This window comes from Lichenostomus cassidix, chromosome 1Aa (genome assembly GCF_008360975.1).
Source record: "Lichenostomus cassidix isolate B80296 chromosome 1Aa, HeHo_3.0, whole genome shotgun sequence".
NCBI lineage: Eukaryota > Metazoa > Chordata > Aves > Passeriformes > Meliphagidae > Lichenostomus > Lichenostomus cassidix.
In genome coordinates, this window is record NC_139480.1 from 13515188 (window position 1) to 13531432 (window position 16245).

The window sequence follows — 16245 nt, forward strand, 5'->3', positions numbered from 1 at the left end:
GTCCAGGGAGGTTTTGCTGCCTGTGTTGACACCAGGACACTCCTGCCTGCCTGGTGCTGGCGGCTGAGCCCCACCGCGGCTGTAGTGCTTTGGCCCCGCCGGCGGCTCAGTGCACGCCGCAGCTGATGCGGCCAGGCCGGGGCCGGGTGCCCGGGGCCGCGGCGGGGCCGGGCGGGGCGGGGAGGCCCCGCAGCCGGTTCCCTTTTTGCCCGGCGTGTGATTGGCGGCGGCTTCGGAGCTGCCTCTACCGCCGGCCATGGAGCCTCCCCGCCGGCCCCCAGCCCGCGCCGCTTCCTGCTGAGGTAAACACCTGTCCGGGGCCGGAGCCGGAGCCGAGGCCGCCGCTGCGGTGAGTAGCTCCGAGCCGGGCGCCAGGGGGGGTCGCGGCGGATCCCGCCCCGGGCCGGTGCTGCCCGGGGCCGGAGCTCACGGGCGGTGGTGCGGCTCCGCTCCCCGCGCTGGCCGCGGGCGCACCCATCCCGGCCCCGCGCCCGCCGCAGGGCGCCCCGGCCCCAGCAGCTGCGGCGGGGCGGGCGCGGCGAGGTGAGGTGAGGTGAGGTGGGGTGAGGTGAGGTTCGCCCTCCCGCGGGCGGCGCCGGCCGCCATCTCTGGGCCCGAGCTGTGGGCTGGGGGCGGGAGGGAAGGAGGAAGGGAGGCAGCCAGCGCCGGCCCCGGCCCGCTGCTCCCGCCGCCTCTTGTCTCCCGTGTGCGGAGCCCCTTCCCGCAGGGCTGTGCGGCTGGCCGGGCTCGCCCTGCGGCCCCCGCCGCAGCCGGCACTGCTGACCTCCCGTGCTGCCCGGTCCCTCGCGGCCTTGCTCCCGCCTCACGTCGTGGCCCGAACAGGAGTTAACGAGTTTGATGCCAAACCCACTGAGGAAGCTGTTGGAACGTTGAATGAAGCAATGCGAAGTGAAGCATCACAGTAGACAGTGATGGCAGTACTCTCGGGTCTTAAGATCAGCCGTGCTACAACACGGCTTTTAAACAATAAGTAACTATTTCCTCATCCGACAAATTTCCCCATCCAGCCTCTTGTGTCTGTCTGATACATGCAGACCATAAAACCTTTCCACACCACTAACCCTCTGCAATAATAGCTGCGGGCATTCGGGAGTTGATTGCTGGTGTAGATTAGATCACGAAGTTAACAATCAGTGTTGAAAAGCGGGCACAAGTTGACAGCATCCAAATAGCGAATGTGCCCTGGCAGGAATGATAGCAGCGATCTCTGGGTTTTAAAACTCTGCAAAGTGTTGGTTCCAAGGTAAATTACTTCGTGATTGCTACTAGATCACTTGTGTAACCTCAGTTAACTAGAACTTTGCTGAAATTCTTACCTAAATTTTCAGGACCAGCTAGAAGTTATTGTTTGTTCCAGAAAGAGCCCCAGGTAGATAACTCATATGGAAACTAAATGTGGTGAAGGCAGGGGATCTGAAAATTCTACAGCTGTAAGAGCAGTCTGACTGACTCCCCAGCCTCCTGTTTCTGCTGATGCATGTGCTTTTTGATGAGGAATGTGACTGCATTACCTGTGAAGTTTACTTGCTAATGAGAACCGGCACTGATTTAATTCCCATGAGAGCTAGTAGTTGCTAGAGGATCTGACAAAGAAACTGAGCAACCTAGTTTTTTGTTGTTGTGTTCATGCTTGAAATGTTAGTGCTGTATCTTACCTGTGAAGTTCAGCACTGTATCACTGTAGACGTAGGGAAGATGTACTCCTGTCCAGCAAGTGTAGTATGCTACTTGGAGTCTTGTAATGAAAGTTTGTTTGTTTTTTTTTTAGCTTATCGTTTAAGTTAACTTTGTCTAAAACTGTGAATGTAAACATTAGTGTTATATTTCCATAATGCATGCATGACGTAATTCTTACTCTGATAGAGAGTGCTTACTTTCTTGAAAGTTAAGTTGTCTGGGAAGGAGTTTACACTAAAGTGAAAAGAATAATTTAAAATAAGGTTGCATATGATGGATTAAAAGAGAAGTAGGAGCTAATACAGAATAAGCATGATAGTAACTGGTAGAGTTCTAACATAGTCTTAACAGAGCAGTCAAGATTGACAGCTGTCCTAAATTTTTTGTAGCTAAATGAGTAAGGCATCGTAATACCACATTGTCTTTATAAAGCACCTTTCAGCCAATGTCTCCAAATCATTTAACAACTTCACTTATTAGTTTATCTCCTAATCCTTCTGTGAGTCATGTTTCAATATCAGTTATGCTTAACTGGGCTGGCTCCATTCCCTTCTCTTCCCTCACTGACCTACCTCTCCTGCAAGTGATGAGTCAGATAAAGGAACTGATCCAACTGAAAATTAACGAAATTTTTTGTTGTTTTTGGTATAGTCAGATTGCTGACCTGAGTGATGATATATAAACACAACTGGAGACAAAGGCAAGACTGGTTGCTTGTCTTAGTTACCGCTTACAGGCCCATTTCTTCCTTCTCCATTGGACCCCATCAGGATTTTTGGACCAGTGTAGGACAGTTCTTGTATTACAGGGACATTCAGGGTTGACGAGGCTCATTAGAATTAGAAATAAAAAAGAGTGATTTTTTTCCCCTTTTTTTGGGGTATTGCTGCAATAGACAGATTGAAATGTCAATGCTGTAAGTAAAGCTTAAGCTTGACAAAAGTTTTAGGAACTTACGTTAAATGTTTTTCATTACAAACATCAAAGTTTTATGATTCATGTGCATGAGGAAGTATGGTTTCACCAACACATGGATGGATAATGGATACAATTTGGTGTCACCCTAAGAATGGGTCATTGCAGAGACATATTAGAGAAAATCTCCAAGAATTTTCTTCTGAAGCTGAGGAAGAGGGGTCAGAGCAGAACTGGAGATGGAGATTGGACCAGGCTGGACTAGACATGACAGGTCACAGCCCAAAGGAATGCAGGAGAAAAGACAGCCTTTTATGGGCGGGGCAGCTACAGAAGTGCCACACATTTTATGTTGTGTGTGATGCAGTTTGCAGGGGAATATCTGAACTCACGAAAGTGTTGCTCTACATGCTTTCATATGTGGATGAGAATGTGAAACAATTGCATTCATTGAGTGGTAGTTCCCTGCTGAATGAGGTAGATATGATGTCTTTGCTTGTCTTTATGGTCTTGATTAGTGGAGCAGTGGTAGAAGAGCTTAGCAAGAGGTGGACAATTGGTATGTATATGTGTTTGAGGAATTAATCCTTAGGTGCATGGCACATAGGAGAAAGCTGAGGACATTTTAAGCTAGGAAGTTTTCTTAGATCTGAAGAACCAGTTTACACTGAAATGACTCCAGGTTTACTTAAAACAGACAGCACAACAACTTTTAGAAGAAGGGCTATTTACAAAAAATCTACATAGCCTGTTAGCATGACAAAAACTTTAATGCTAGTTGCTTATGTTTAAATGAAGAAAAATACATGACTACATTAGATTTTAGAATTTACACAAAATGAGAGAGGAACACAGTGAGTAGTGCTGAGATGCCACAGAAGCTGTGGCTGATGAATGCTTACAGGCTGCACGTGGGTGGGGGATGAGTTTTGGATGTGTCTTGGCCAATATGGGTAGATTTCATGTCACTAACAAAATGATCAGGGTAACTTCACCGCTACCTTTACAAAATTCAAATACTGGCTTTGAAAGATGGAGGATGCTGGGACAGAGTGTGTTTTCCCCAAACTGACTTGCTGAGAAAAATAGCCTCTAAAAAGAAATGGATCTTAGCTGACAAGCAGGATGATACTCAGAGAGAGAACTGTGCCAGTGGTGGAGGGCATTTTCTGCTTTTAACTTTGGCAGAGTGTTAGTTTTAGCAGTTGAGAATGGCACATTGGAGGTAGGTAAGAGACAGTCAGATGTTTTTGCCAATACAGCAGGAAGGGTTATTTTTCACATTTTTATAAAAAATGTGTCTTACAAATAGGAAACATGCATACGTTAAAAATAAAGGCACCACCAGTTGACTGCTGCTAAACAACCTTTCAGTTTGATATTTTCTTTCTCCTCTTCAAGAGTCACTGTTTTTGTATGATATGTACCACTGTCAGATTTGACTGCTTGTTGCTCTTCAAAATGGTCAGTATTTCACTGGAAAAGTCATAAGGAAAAAGGATGAAATTAGAGGGTTTTCGGTCTTTTTTTCTCTTTTGTACATGTTTTCCCAAGTGTTTTTCTGTGGGATTTTTTTTTAGTACAAGAACAGCTCCTCAGGTTGTAGTAAACTGCAAGAATTAGGGTTGAAAGTCTATGGTTTAATTTCTTCCTGAATCTAAAATCACCAGTTCTAGTGGATTTCACTGTGTGTAATCATAAATGAATGAGTTAAAAATACTAGGAGTAAGGCTGCCTAGCAGTTCTACTGCTGAGGTTACCATGCAAGACCTTTGGCATATACAATCTCCATATAATGCCTATATGGAGACTGGCTTAAAAAACTCTAGTGAGTTTAAGTTGGGAGTCCTCAAATAGCTATGACCATGAAAAGAAAAATAATGAAACATTGCAGATTTAGTTGTCTTTTCTCTAGTATTTATATTTGACTCTTTTATAAGGTAGTCTCTCAAAAATATATTGGGTTTAAATATTATATTTGAATTCATTAAATTTATTGCCTAGATTATTCTTTGCTATTTTTAAAAGGCTCTGAGCATGTCTTCTATACACATGTGTTAAATTGATGTACTGTTGGTGTATTTTTACTGTTGTAACAGGAAAAGCATTCTGTCTTCTTTTAAAATGAGCAATCATATGTATAATCAACTTGGTTAAAACTTCCTTCCTGCTAAGTGCAGAACTTCCTTTGCATCTGGATATGAGGGCAAGCAAGAAAAGCAGAACAGCTTAAACAAAGAAATTTTTTGTGAATGATCTTCCTTTAAAAAAATAGGAACTACAGAAATTAAACAAATGAATCGTCTTCAGCAATTCAGCCTTTGTTTTATAAGCAGGTAATATTTCCTTGTACTTTGTCAGTTGTAAGGTGGTGTGTCCACAGTCTCTGCTTTCCAAAACTCAAAAAAAAAGAATTTTAGTTAGCGAGCTATGTTGTTTGAGTTTAACGTTTTGTATTTTTATCTGCTTTTTTTTTTGTCTGCTAAGGAATCATTGCAATAGCTTTACTTTTCTCCAGCAGTTAAAGATGTTATGTGCAGAAAAAGTGCAATCAGCACTGCCTTCCGCTTCTAAGCTCTCAGTGAATAATTTCCAATTCAATATTATTCAATGGAGATTAAATGAGCAACAATATTTTTTGTTTACTGAATGCTGATAAGGGAAGCTTCTCATGTTTAATATTGTTTCAGTGGTGTTTTAGGTGTGATTTGATGTATAGGGTAATAAATCAGCATCAGCTTGGGAGATTTTTCTTCTGTAACAAACTAATAGTTCATATTGGCAATGTGTACTTTGAAAATGGATGGATATTACCAGTCTAGTGAATTGATTTATTTAAAAGAAGCACATCTAAGGACTCTAGCCTTGAATTTAGGTGCATGTTAAATATGTCTTCAGAAATAGTCCCTGACTTTTGAATCCTAAGGACTTTTTTTTAGGTTGAAGTCCTGATTCCTCATCACTAAAAAGAGGCAGGGGAAACTGGGCATAGGCTCGTGTCTGTCCAAACTGCAAATGAATTGCTTGTTTTGTCACTTTCTGCCATTCCTGGAGCTCAGCGGGACTGCATTCTATTCATATGCAGGAGTGTGTCTTTTGATTGCCATGAAAATACAGTTAAGTTAACATCAGCAGCATCAAAATAGATGAAGCAGCAGAAGGATCAGTGCTTGATCAAATAGAAGCAAGAACAAATCAATATGGAGGTTGCATATTCAGACTGCTTATCCTCAGTAAAATCTGGGCAGGATGTTTAAAAGCTCTATTTTAATCACTTAATCACTGGAGAGTTGGTTGGTGGTTTTTTTATTTATATTAGGTATTGAATTGAATAGGTTGCATCCTATGGTGGTTTATGTAAATCAAGTATTTGTGATGAGAAATTAAGGGGAAGTGGAAATTTTAAAAGTATATATGAAAAGTTAAAAAGTAGGATTAAAGATAAATGTAAATGAGAAAGTAATCAATTAATTATGTGTTTTGCTAGATTTCTTCTGGCATGGAGTTGGGGAATCATGAACAGCCTGTTGTTATGAGAGAGGAAAACAAACGAAGGAGAAGAAGAATGAAACCTCATTGTACATCGAGTAGTTTTTCATCAATGGAACTGATATCCATTGAATTCATTTTACCTACAAGCAATAAACATACTAAAGCACCAGAAATTATGTTACTTGAAATAGCTGGCAACTGTACAGTTGAGCAAATGAAGGCACAGATTTGGATGCGTGCAATAGAGATGAGTCAAACCACAGACTTCTACCATGCATTCACCCCAGATCAGTTTGTTCTGCAGTATCAGAAGAAAGGGCAATGGTATGAAATTTATGATAAACATCAAGTATTACAGACATTGGACTGCATACTGTACTGGAAGGTGTTACAGAAAAAGGTAGGCAAGATCTATGTTGTCCAGAAACAAAAACCATCAGAAGAAGTTCAGGAATTTCAGCGGCAACTTAACAATTTAATTGGCTATGATGTCACTGATGTCAGCAATGTGCATGATGATGAACTAGAATTTACTCGGCGCAGATTAGTCACTCCACGAATGATTGAGGTAGCCTGCAGAGATCCTAAGTTATATGCAATGCACCCATGGACTACATCTAAGCCACTCCCAGAGTATTTATTTAAAAAGATCACTAATAATAACATTTTCATAATCATACATAGAGGAACAACTAGTCAGAAAATTAAAGTGTCAATAGATGACACTCCGGATATGATCCTCCACAGCTTTTTTACAAAAATGGCAAAGAAAAAGTCTTTGATGGATATTCCTGAAGATCATAGTGAACTGGATTTTGTTCTCAGAATTTGTGGTAGAGATGAGTACATTACTGGAGAGACACCAATCAAAGATTTTCACTGGATAAGACAGTGCCTTAAGAATGGGGAAGAAATCCACCTTGTCCTAGACAATCCCCCTGACCCAAATGAGGATGAGGTTCAGAAGGAAGAATGGCCCTTGGTGGATGACTGTACAGGAGTTACAGGGTATCATGAACAATTGACAATAGATGGAAAAGATCATGAGAGAGTCTTCACTATCTCTTTGTGGGATTGTAATAGGAAATTTAGAGTGAAAATAATTGGCATTGATATCCCAGTTTTACCAAGAAATACTGATCTTACTGTGTTTGTAGAGGCTAACATTCAACATGGGCAGCAGCTCCTTTCGCAGAGAAGAACTTCATCAAAGCTTTTTACTGAGGAGGTTCTGTGGAATATTTGGTTGGAGTTTGATATCAAAATCAAGGATTTGCCTAAAGGAGCACTTCTGAATCTTCAGATATACTGTGGCAAAGCACAGGGACCATCTGCAAAGACAAACCTTCAGTCACATGAATCCTCCAACTCTGACGCAAAATGCAAAACCCAGCTTCTCTATTATGTAAATCTTTTGTTGATAGATCACCGTTTCTTGCTACGAAGTGGGGAGTATGTGCTCCACATGTGGAAAATTCCAGGTAAAGGGGAAGAACAAGGAAGTATCAATGCAGACAAACTCACATCAGCAACTAACCCAGATAAAGAAAACTCAATGGCTATCTCTATTGTGCTGGACAAATATTGTCACCCAATTGCCTTGCCCAAGCACAGGGTATCATCAGACCCCCAGGGGGACAGGACTCGAGCTGAAATGCCCAACCAGCTTCGCAAGCAACTTGAAGAGATCATAGCAACTGACCCACTTAATCCACTTTCTCCTGAGGACAAAGAATTGTTGTGGCACTTTAGATATGAGAGTGTAAAGCACCCTAAGGCATATCCTAAGCTGCTTAGCTCTGTGAAATGGGGACAACAAGAAATAGTGGCCAAAACATACCAGTTGCTAGCTAAAAAAGAGGCTTGGGATCAGAGCACTTTAGATGTTGGACTTACAATGCAACTTCTGGACTGTAACTTTTCAGATGAGAATGTCCGAGCAATGGCAGTTCAAAAACTGGAAAGTTTAGAAGATGATGATGTTCTTCATTATCTTTTACAGCTTGTGCAGGTAAGGTGTATTTGCATTCTTGAACTCTGCCTTCCAGGAATATATTTGCATTACCCATAATCACTCCCATTTTAATAGGTCTTGTTAGTAATCCCTAGTTTTGAAGTCTTGAGTGTTTAGTCAAATCAGTGGTAGTAGCCAGAGTAATACAAAACACACTTTTCTACTTTTTGTCTTGTGCCTTTGTTGTTTTTGTGGTACCATTGCCTTATGTCTTACAATTTGCATCTTGTGTTTGCAGTAATAAGTTTTTCTGGAAATTGTTAATGTCAGCACAGCTATAATGGGAGTGAATCCTAACTGTGCCTTCTCTAATCCTGTTTATGTCAGGTTTGAATCACACAGCAGTGAAGAGTTGTTGACTGACTTTAGTGATAGTTTAGAAAGAGTGTAGACAGAAAGAAAGCAAAAGAAGGTGTTGACATGGGCAAGGCCTGAAGAAAAATCTGGGGTTGGATTTTAGGTCAACACCAGTGTAATTACACAGTATGTTGCAGTGACTTTAGTCTTGCACTTTTAAGGAGACCAAATTTATCTAGAAGCTCCCCCCTGAAATTTTGAAAGTAACTAAAGAGTTGCTAGGGCTACATAATAAGATTAAGACCTCCTGGTAACTTGGGTGCAAAATTGTGCTTCTAGTGGCAAGGAATCAGTGCTGTATCAATTTGAAGCACTTTGTGTGCAGATCTGCCAGATCAAACATTGGAAAGGTTTATATCAGTTACACAAGAAAATTGGTTTGGGTTGCTTTTCTCTGAATACGGTGCCTTTAGAGGGCAGTGGCACAGTCTCCTCTGGTGGCTGATGGAAGCTGTAACCTGTGTTCTTCCTGGTAAGCATAACCTATGGAGCCAGGTGACTCTACAGGCTTCCTGCACCTGGCAGGGCTGTTTTACATGGAAAGGCTGTCGTCCCTCAGAGCAGGAAATACTTTTTTCCAAAGAATCAGAGGACAAAATTACAAAACTGGTATTCAAAATCTAAAAAAAAAAAAAAAGGAACTACTGCAGCTCAGGAAGATACTTTTCATTCCTGCAGGTTCAGAGAGAGCCCAGATTCCCAGGAAAATGAAGTTAGTATTTCAGATTTTGCTTCACATCAGTAGTGCTTTAAACAAAGCCTTTCTAGCCTTGTCTTTGCTTGTCTGAAGATTAGGCAGAATTTATGCACTTCTGCATTAACCAAAGGAGTCACTACGGTTACCTCATTGGGCCTCCCACGTAGCTGCTGCTATATATATGCTTGACTTGTGAGCATTTGCTGTCTACATGTGGCTCAGCAATTTTATTCGCTTTTTTTCGTACCCAAATTAGGCATTTAGGATGATGATTGGTTGCTATCAAAATGCCTGAGAATAGGGGAAATACTGTTTTTTTTCTCATTTTTTAAAAAATTGTTTGTTTTCAGTAAGTACAAATCTGTTGAGTTTTAAAAAGAATAAACCTCTCTAACAGTTAAATAAAATACTGTAGCATAAAATCATCGTGCCTTAACTTCACTGTGTCATTTTTAGTAAGACGTGTTGTAAGAAATTTTGACATTACCATCCTTAAAAAGGAAAAACACTCTAGATTCCAACTTTTACCTCTCTGCTTCTTTCCTTGTCTTTATTTCTTAGCTAACAATGGAACATAGGCTGTCAGTGTTCTGCAGCAAAATTTTGGTATCACAGTGTATTTAAAATCTACTTTTTTCAGAGAATGGATGTCGGCCATTCCTCCGATCCAGTGGACATCTCTTTTGCTAATGGTCATCACTTTTCAAATGCACACCTTTATGAAAGCTCTATGGCTTATTTCACTCTGCACAGGATATTCCCATTTCATCCCCTGCTGAGTCAGAAATCAAGCATTCTATTTTCCTCCAGGTTTCTTCCGAATAGAAGCAGCCACACCATAAGTAAACCTATTGGGCTTCCTATAATGGTCGGTTGTTCTCTGTACAATTAATAAACCATGGACAGGATAGTTAAAATGCAACAAAATTCTTTGTAAGGTTAACACCAATGGCTGTACTCCATGTATATGGCAGTGATTAAAGACCTTCTTCTGAATTGGCAAGGCAAAGGTACACACAGAGACCTGATGAAGTGTCAGCAGACATTTTTTAATGGTCAGCTTTTATTGTTGCAGTGCAAAAGTTGATATTTGACTTAGTGAAGAAAAAAGAAAAATGGGCTGGACTTTTAACAACAGCTCAGTAAGGATGGTCATAATAAATTTTTTAATATTGTTTTATCTTAAAATTTATTTGCAAGTTCAATAAGGAGGTTTTGTTATGAAGTAACGGTTGATTGTTTGGCTGCATTTCAGTCTGCAATTGTTTTTTAAGGTTATGCAAACATTAATCATAGTATATACCAGAATGAGGTTTATAATAGGCTTTCTTGGAACTGTGAGAAAATCCATTTGAATTTATGTGGAAATTATTGCTTTTGGGCACCTTACTGAAGTGAAAATTAATTTTTATTAAAAGCCCCTCATGCCTCATAATCTCATATGCAAAGTAAAAGGATCTATATATTGTTATATTTGTGAATTCTCATTGTCTTTCCTAAATAAGACAATGTTGTTTGGGGAAATAAAACAGTCATGCAGAGACAGTCAAGGCAGTTCTGGCGGAATTATGATACAGTAGAAGGACAAGTCTGGTGCTTGGCTTTCTTGTCTGTGTGGTGCTTGGCTTTCCTGTCTGTCGCTTAGCAAGCAGCTAGAAAGAACGTGTCTTTGTGACATTTTTATAAGTAAGTTGGTTCATTCTGGAAGGTTGACTGAAAAAGCTTGATTTTTTAATTTTTTTTTTCTTTTGAATAAACCCACAGGACAATTTACATTTCAGCAATCATATTGGTATTTTAATAATAAAAATGCAACTGTGTGCCACAGTACTTGTAGGAGTTTATAAAATTATTATTTGTTTGATGGATTTAGCAGACCTTTGCTGATGGCTTGGTTGCTTCTTTGCAAGCTGCAGACTGCAGTGATCTTGAAAGAGCCATTATATTCTGTTGAATAACTATTGCTAGAGGTTTGCATACTTTGTTGCTTCTGAAAGCTGGGCATACTGCATGCACACAGCTCTCTGCGCATCCCTTTGTTTTCCCTTAATCTCTCTACAGGCTGCTTCCTGGCACTCTATTTCCAGAACCTGAAGCCATTCACCAACCCCCTCAGTCCATGACAGAGATTTTGTGACTCTGATTCATAGACTGTATGCTTCTTATTTCTCTTTTCTTGCCATGGGATATAAATGCCTACTTTTTCCCCACCATTAATCTTAATACAAACCTTCTATAAACTTGAATTCCTCAAACAACATGAAAGAAGCTGCTGGCAAAATGAGTTCAAGTGGAGAAGCTCCCTGGCATAGCCCAGAACCTGGAAGTGTAAAAGTTTTCTCGTAGACCAATTCACTTGGTTATTGGGATGGAAGAGGGAGTAACTGCAAAAAAATTCCAGTGCTGACACTTGAAAACAGTTGTTGACTTTCCCTCCCCACACCATTTTTTTGGCAGTAGCTTGGAAATGTCTGTGGGCTTGGGTGGAGGGGAGTAGCTTTTGGAAGGGAAAAAATACATCTGTTCTCACAGAGTCAGTTAAAAACAGCACTGGTGAAGTCTTCTTAATTGTACTGCGTTAATAAAGGATGTGTATCAGAGCTTTTATTCTGTTATTCATGTATGGGATAAAGGCCACATAAATGCTCTGAAAAGTTGCTCCTGTATCCTGTGCTTTCTGGGGAACTCAGCAGTGAATCCTCACGTCCTATTCCCAAAGTAGCAGATGTTGTCCAAAACAAGTATTTTATTATTGAAACTTTTTATTAAAGAGTGATTACAAATACATTTTTTCATCTGTCAGTAACCATTTCAAGCATCCTCAATGTCAGTCATACTGCAGACTAGTTTCTGATCTTCTTGTTTTTGCTGAGAATGACGTTGCTTTGTGCGTATGCTTAAGTTGGTCTCCCTGGTTAGGTACTCCATGCCTCGTGTTGTCACATTAGTAATAAACCTGAAAAGAAACTGTTGCAAACAAAATGTGCTTCTTGAATTCCACGGAGAAGCCTCAAAAAGACCTGCTTTGTCATACGTTTTCTACTCCTGCAGCAGTATGTTTTGTAGATGTCATTGGTTAAGTGTAAGTGCGGTGGGATCTTACATGTGTTAACAATATGTCTTCTATGTTTGTATTACTCAGGCTGTGAAATTTGAGCCATATCATGACAGCGCGTTAGCCAGATTTCTGCTAAAACGTGGTTTGAGAGTAAGTACTTCAAAATACAGCCAATTTATCCTCAAGTTTCTGGCATTACTAAAACCCTTTGTCAAGAAATGAATGGTGATTGTAGTATTTTTCTTTATCTGTAGAACAAAAGAATTGGTCATTTCTTGTTTTGGTTCTTAAGAAGCGAAATCGCCCAGTCCATGCACTACCAACAGAGGTTTGCAGTCATCCTGGAAGCCTATCTTAGGGGCTGTGGAAAAGCAATGCTGCATGATTTCATGAAGCAGGTTCAAGTAATTGAGTTGCTGCATAAAGTCACAATGGAGATTAAATCAGTTTCTGCAGAAAAGTATGATGTTACTTCTCAAGGTATTTGCTAAAAGGTGTTTCTTTGTTGTTGATACTGTTTTTTCTCTTTGGGTGCAAAAAACTAGGCAGCAATTTGTACTGTTCATTTAGAAAATCTTGGATAAATTACTGTCAAAGGACATAATTTTTACTTCCTTTAAAATGTAAGTGTAAGTTAATAATGATTGAACCAGTAATAGATTTGTTTGCCCATTTCACTCCAAAAGGGGAAGAATATCAATGTTCTAGACAGCCAGTACTTTCCCAAGTTTTGGCTTACCTTCTTGAACCTCATGCCATGCCAGCTAGGAAACAGATAAGTTCTTGTACATAACCCTTAGCTGAATGCCAGCACTGAAGAAAGACACAAATATCAACTGGAAATGAAAAGTGACACTTTCCCAGAAGTACAGCCTTCTCCTAAACTCTCACTAGAAGACTTCTGGCAAAAAGATCAGGGAGGAGTCTAGTGCAGCCTCTGCTATGCGATGGAAGTAGCTGGTGGATCAGGGGTGAATATACAGGGCAGGTCTTTGAGGGGGGCTCTCAGATCTGGATGTGGTATTGTTATTTCTAGTTCTTGTAAGCACTGCTTTGGAAACCACAGTAGGGTTATGCGATGCCTCTTTACCTCTGGGATTTTCCTGCCTTTTTTTCCCCCCAACTTCCTTAAATCTTGTTGATCCTCATTCCTGTTACTTGCTTGGTGTTAGGAGTAAGTGCAAGAAGACATATGACAAAATTCTAAAAGCTGTAGAATGACAACCTCTTCCTGCATGGTCATCCTCCTTTGTTCAGGCCAGGAAGTCCTTGGATGGAAAACCTTTCTCCTCTGGCTATGCAGAAGTGGCTGAAGTGGTGTTTCAAAAGAGATTTTAAGGAAATATGCATTTAGTCTTCAATATATAATGTAATATCTGTTATATTGCCACACAGTGTGAGTTAAGTAACTTAATGAAGCCCCATATAAAACATTGATTCTAAACAACTTCCTAAGTTTATCTTAAAATACTCTATAACCTAAATGTATTTAGTCAGAATCCCATATTTGGGAAGGAAACTTTACAAACTTGCAGATGTACGTGTCTGTAACAGCAGTGGATTCCATAATACATTATTTTTGAAGGATATGTGGGCAAAGAAGGAAAATTTCAAGAGAAACCAATCACATTAACACCCACCAGGTTTTGAAGTTAAAGAATCTTTGGATGTAATGTACAGCACTGATAATGAAAGATGACTTATATAATTGACATTTTCACTGAATAAGGCTTCCTGAAACTGTGGAGTGTCCCACTAATGCTATATCTAATGTAATTTATTATCGGATTATTGAGGACATAATTTTTTCTACAGGCACCCTCTACTTTTTTTAAAAAATATATACCCTAAAATTTATTAGGTTATTGCTTCTTTTTTTGCCCTGACATTTGTAATGTTCATCTTTGTTCATATTTTCAGTCTGAATGTTTCGTCCTGTTTCATTTCATTCTGTCATGCAGTCTCATCTAATTCTTGTATATATGTTTCTCTAGTGTGTGTGGATTTTCTGTAAAGAATAAATTCCTTCCTGCTAGGTCCATACTATTCCAGTAGCAATCATGCTGTCAAACAGATTCTTTCACTTTTCACTGTAATCTCTTTGCTTATATTTGAACATAGCAAGTAATAATAAATAAATTCTTAAGATCATAATATTGCATCTTGCATGGTATTATCTGCATTCATCACCCTCTGAGCTAGATGATTTGTCTCCCAAGAATCTGTCTATGCAGCTGCTTCATTGCTTAAAATGCATAGCACTTTGTTCTTAAGCTTGATCAACTTAGAAAAGTGTTTTAGCAAGTGCCTTTACTTGTTTTAAAATCAGTTATTCCTAATCTTTGCTAGCTTCAACTGCTTTGCATATAGGTTTCAAATTACGTTGCATGCAGTGAGGAGACTTACTGAACTAACAGTAAATTGTAACAGTAAGCTGTAAACAGTAACTTTCCTAGACATTTGTCTGGGAAATCTATAGTTACATTTTAGAAAGCTTTTTCATTATCCAAGTTACTACAGCCTAGATGTTTTTTTGAGGCAGGGGCAGAGAGGAGTTGTTAGGGTGGGGTTTTTTGTTTGGTTGGTTTGGTTTTTTTTTTTATCAGTTTGGGTTTGGGATTTTTGAGGCATTTTTTTGAAAAGTGTCTAATTTTAAAGTCCGCTTACTAGCTCCTGTATATCGCTGTTAGATTAATTTTTTACCAGAAGGGATACCATGTTAGTTACCAGGCACTGCTAGGTAGTTCTTTTCTAAAATGCCATAGGACAGATATACATTTGTGTTCTGAGAGGCGTCAGCCAATTCTTTTAGCTTGTCTTTCTCAATTTGATAGTAGCATTTGAACTGTCCTGATTATCTGTCTAATGTGCACTCACAGCCCAAAAAGTCAAAGTGTCCTGGGCTGCATCAAAAGTAGCATAGGCAGTAGGTCAAGGGAGATGATTCTGCCCCTCTACTCTGCCCTTGTGACACTCCACCTGGAATACTGCATCCAGCTCTGGGCCACTCAGGACAAGAAAGACATGGATCTGCTGAAGTGAGTCCAGGGGAGAGTCACAAAAACAATGAGAGGGCTGGAGCACCTCTTCTATGAGGAAAGGCTGAGAGAGTTGGGATTGTTCAGCCTGGAGAAGAGAAGGCTCAGGAGACCTTACAACAGCCTTCCAGTACTTACAGGGGGTTTGTAAAAAAGGCTGGGGACAAATTTTTTAGTAGGGCCTGTAGTGATAGGACAAGGGTTAATGGTTTTAAACTAAAGGAGGGCAGATTCTGACGATGGCTAAGGAAGGTGCTTCTTTTTTTATCATGAGGGTGTTGGTGCACTGGAGTAGGTTGCCCAGAGTGGTGGAGATGCCCCATGCCTGGAAATATTCAAGGTCAGGTTGGACAGGGCTTCTGAGCAAGTTGAGTTGAAGGTGTCCCTGCTCATTGCAAGGGGGTTGGACTAGATGGCCTTTAAAAGTCCTGTCCAACCCAAATTAATCCATGATTCTATGATTCTGTGATTATGATATATACATCATCATGTGTTTATAATCTGTACTATTCTGAGTTGAAGATTCAGAAGCTTGAGGTTTTATTAATTAATAGATTGAGTTTAGATATGAACATTAAAATTCTTGTTCATATAAATATACAGAAAATTTTCTTCTTTGTGTAATGTGAGATTAAGAAGGCTGCACTATGAAACCAGTTTTAGGACAGGAAATTCAGTATCTCTGTCGTTTGTCTCCTTAAGGTTCCAGAGTAATTGATTCCAGGAATTCAAAAGTGACGACTGTGTCTGCTTTTCTTGTCAGTTATGAGGGAAAACATTTTTGTGTGTTCTACTATGTTTTGTTTTTTTAAATGAAAGCTGACATTTTAATGTAAACTCTTACTGTGCAGTGTTTCTAACACTACAGAGAAGGTACATGACTTCTGAGGTGTTTCAAGACATTACCGTTAGGTATGTGAAGCAGCCCTGACCATTTACAGTGCAAGTTAAAGACTTTTCCTCCATTTCTCAAATC

General features: G+C 40.0%; 1 protein-coding gene across 4 annotated transcripts in view; it reads left to right on the forward strand.

Moving 5' to 3' along the window:
* Nucleotides 1-211: 211 nt before the first annotated feature.
* Nucleotides 212-16245, forward strand: part of PIK3CG (phosphatidylinositol-4,5-bisphosphate 3-kinase catalytic subunit gamma) — a 32915-nt gene continuing 16881 nt past the window's right edge. For 2 of the 4 annotated variants that reach the window (XM_085040812.1, XM_085040839.1), the window contains exons 1-4: nt 212-349; nt 6101-8116; nt 12316-12381; nt 12486-12711. In XM_085040812.1, the coding sequence (XP_084896938.1) occupies nt 6113-8116; nt 12316-12381; nt 12486-12711 (2296 nt within the window). In that variant the 5' untranslated portion in view covers nt 212-349; nt 6101-6112. Of the gene's footprint in view, nt 350-4712; nt 4950-6100; nt 8117-12315; nt 12382-12485; nt 12712-16245 lie in introns of all 4 variants that reach the window. The other 2 variants (XM_085040821.1, XM_085040829.1) reach the window with 2 other exon arrangements.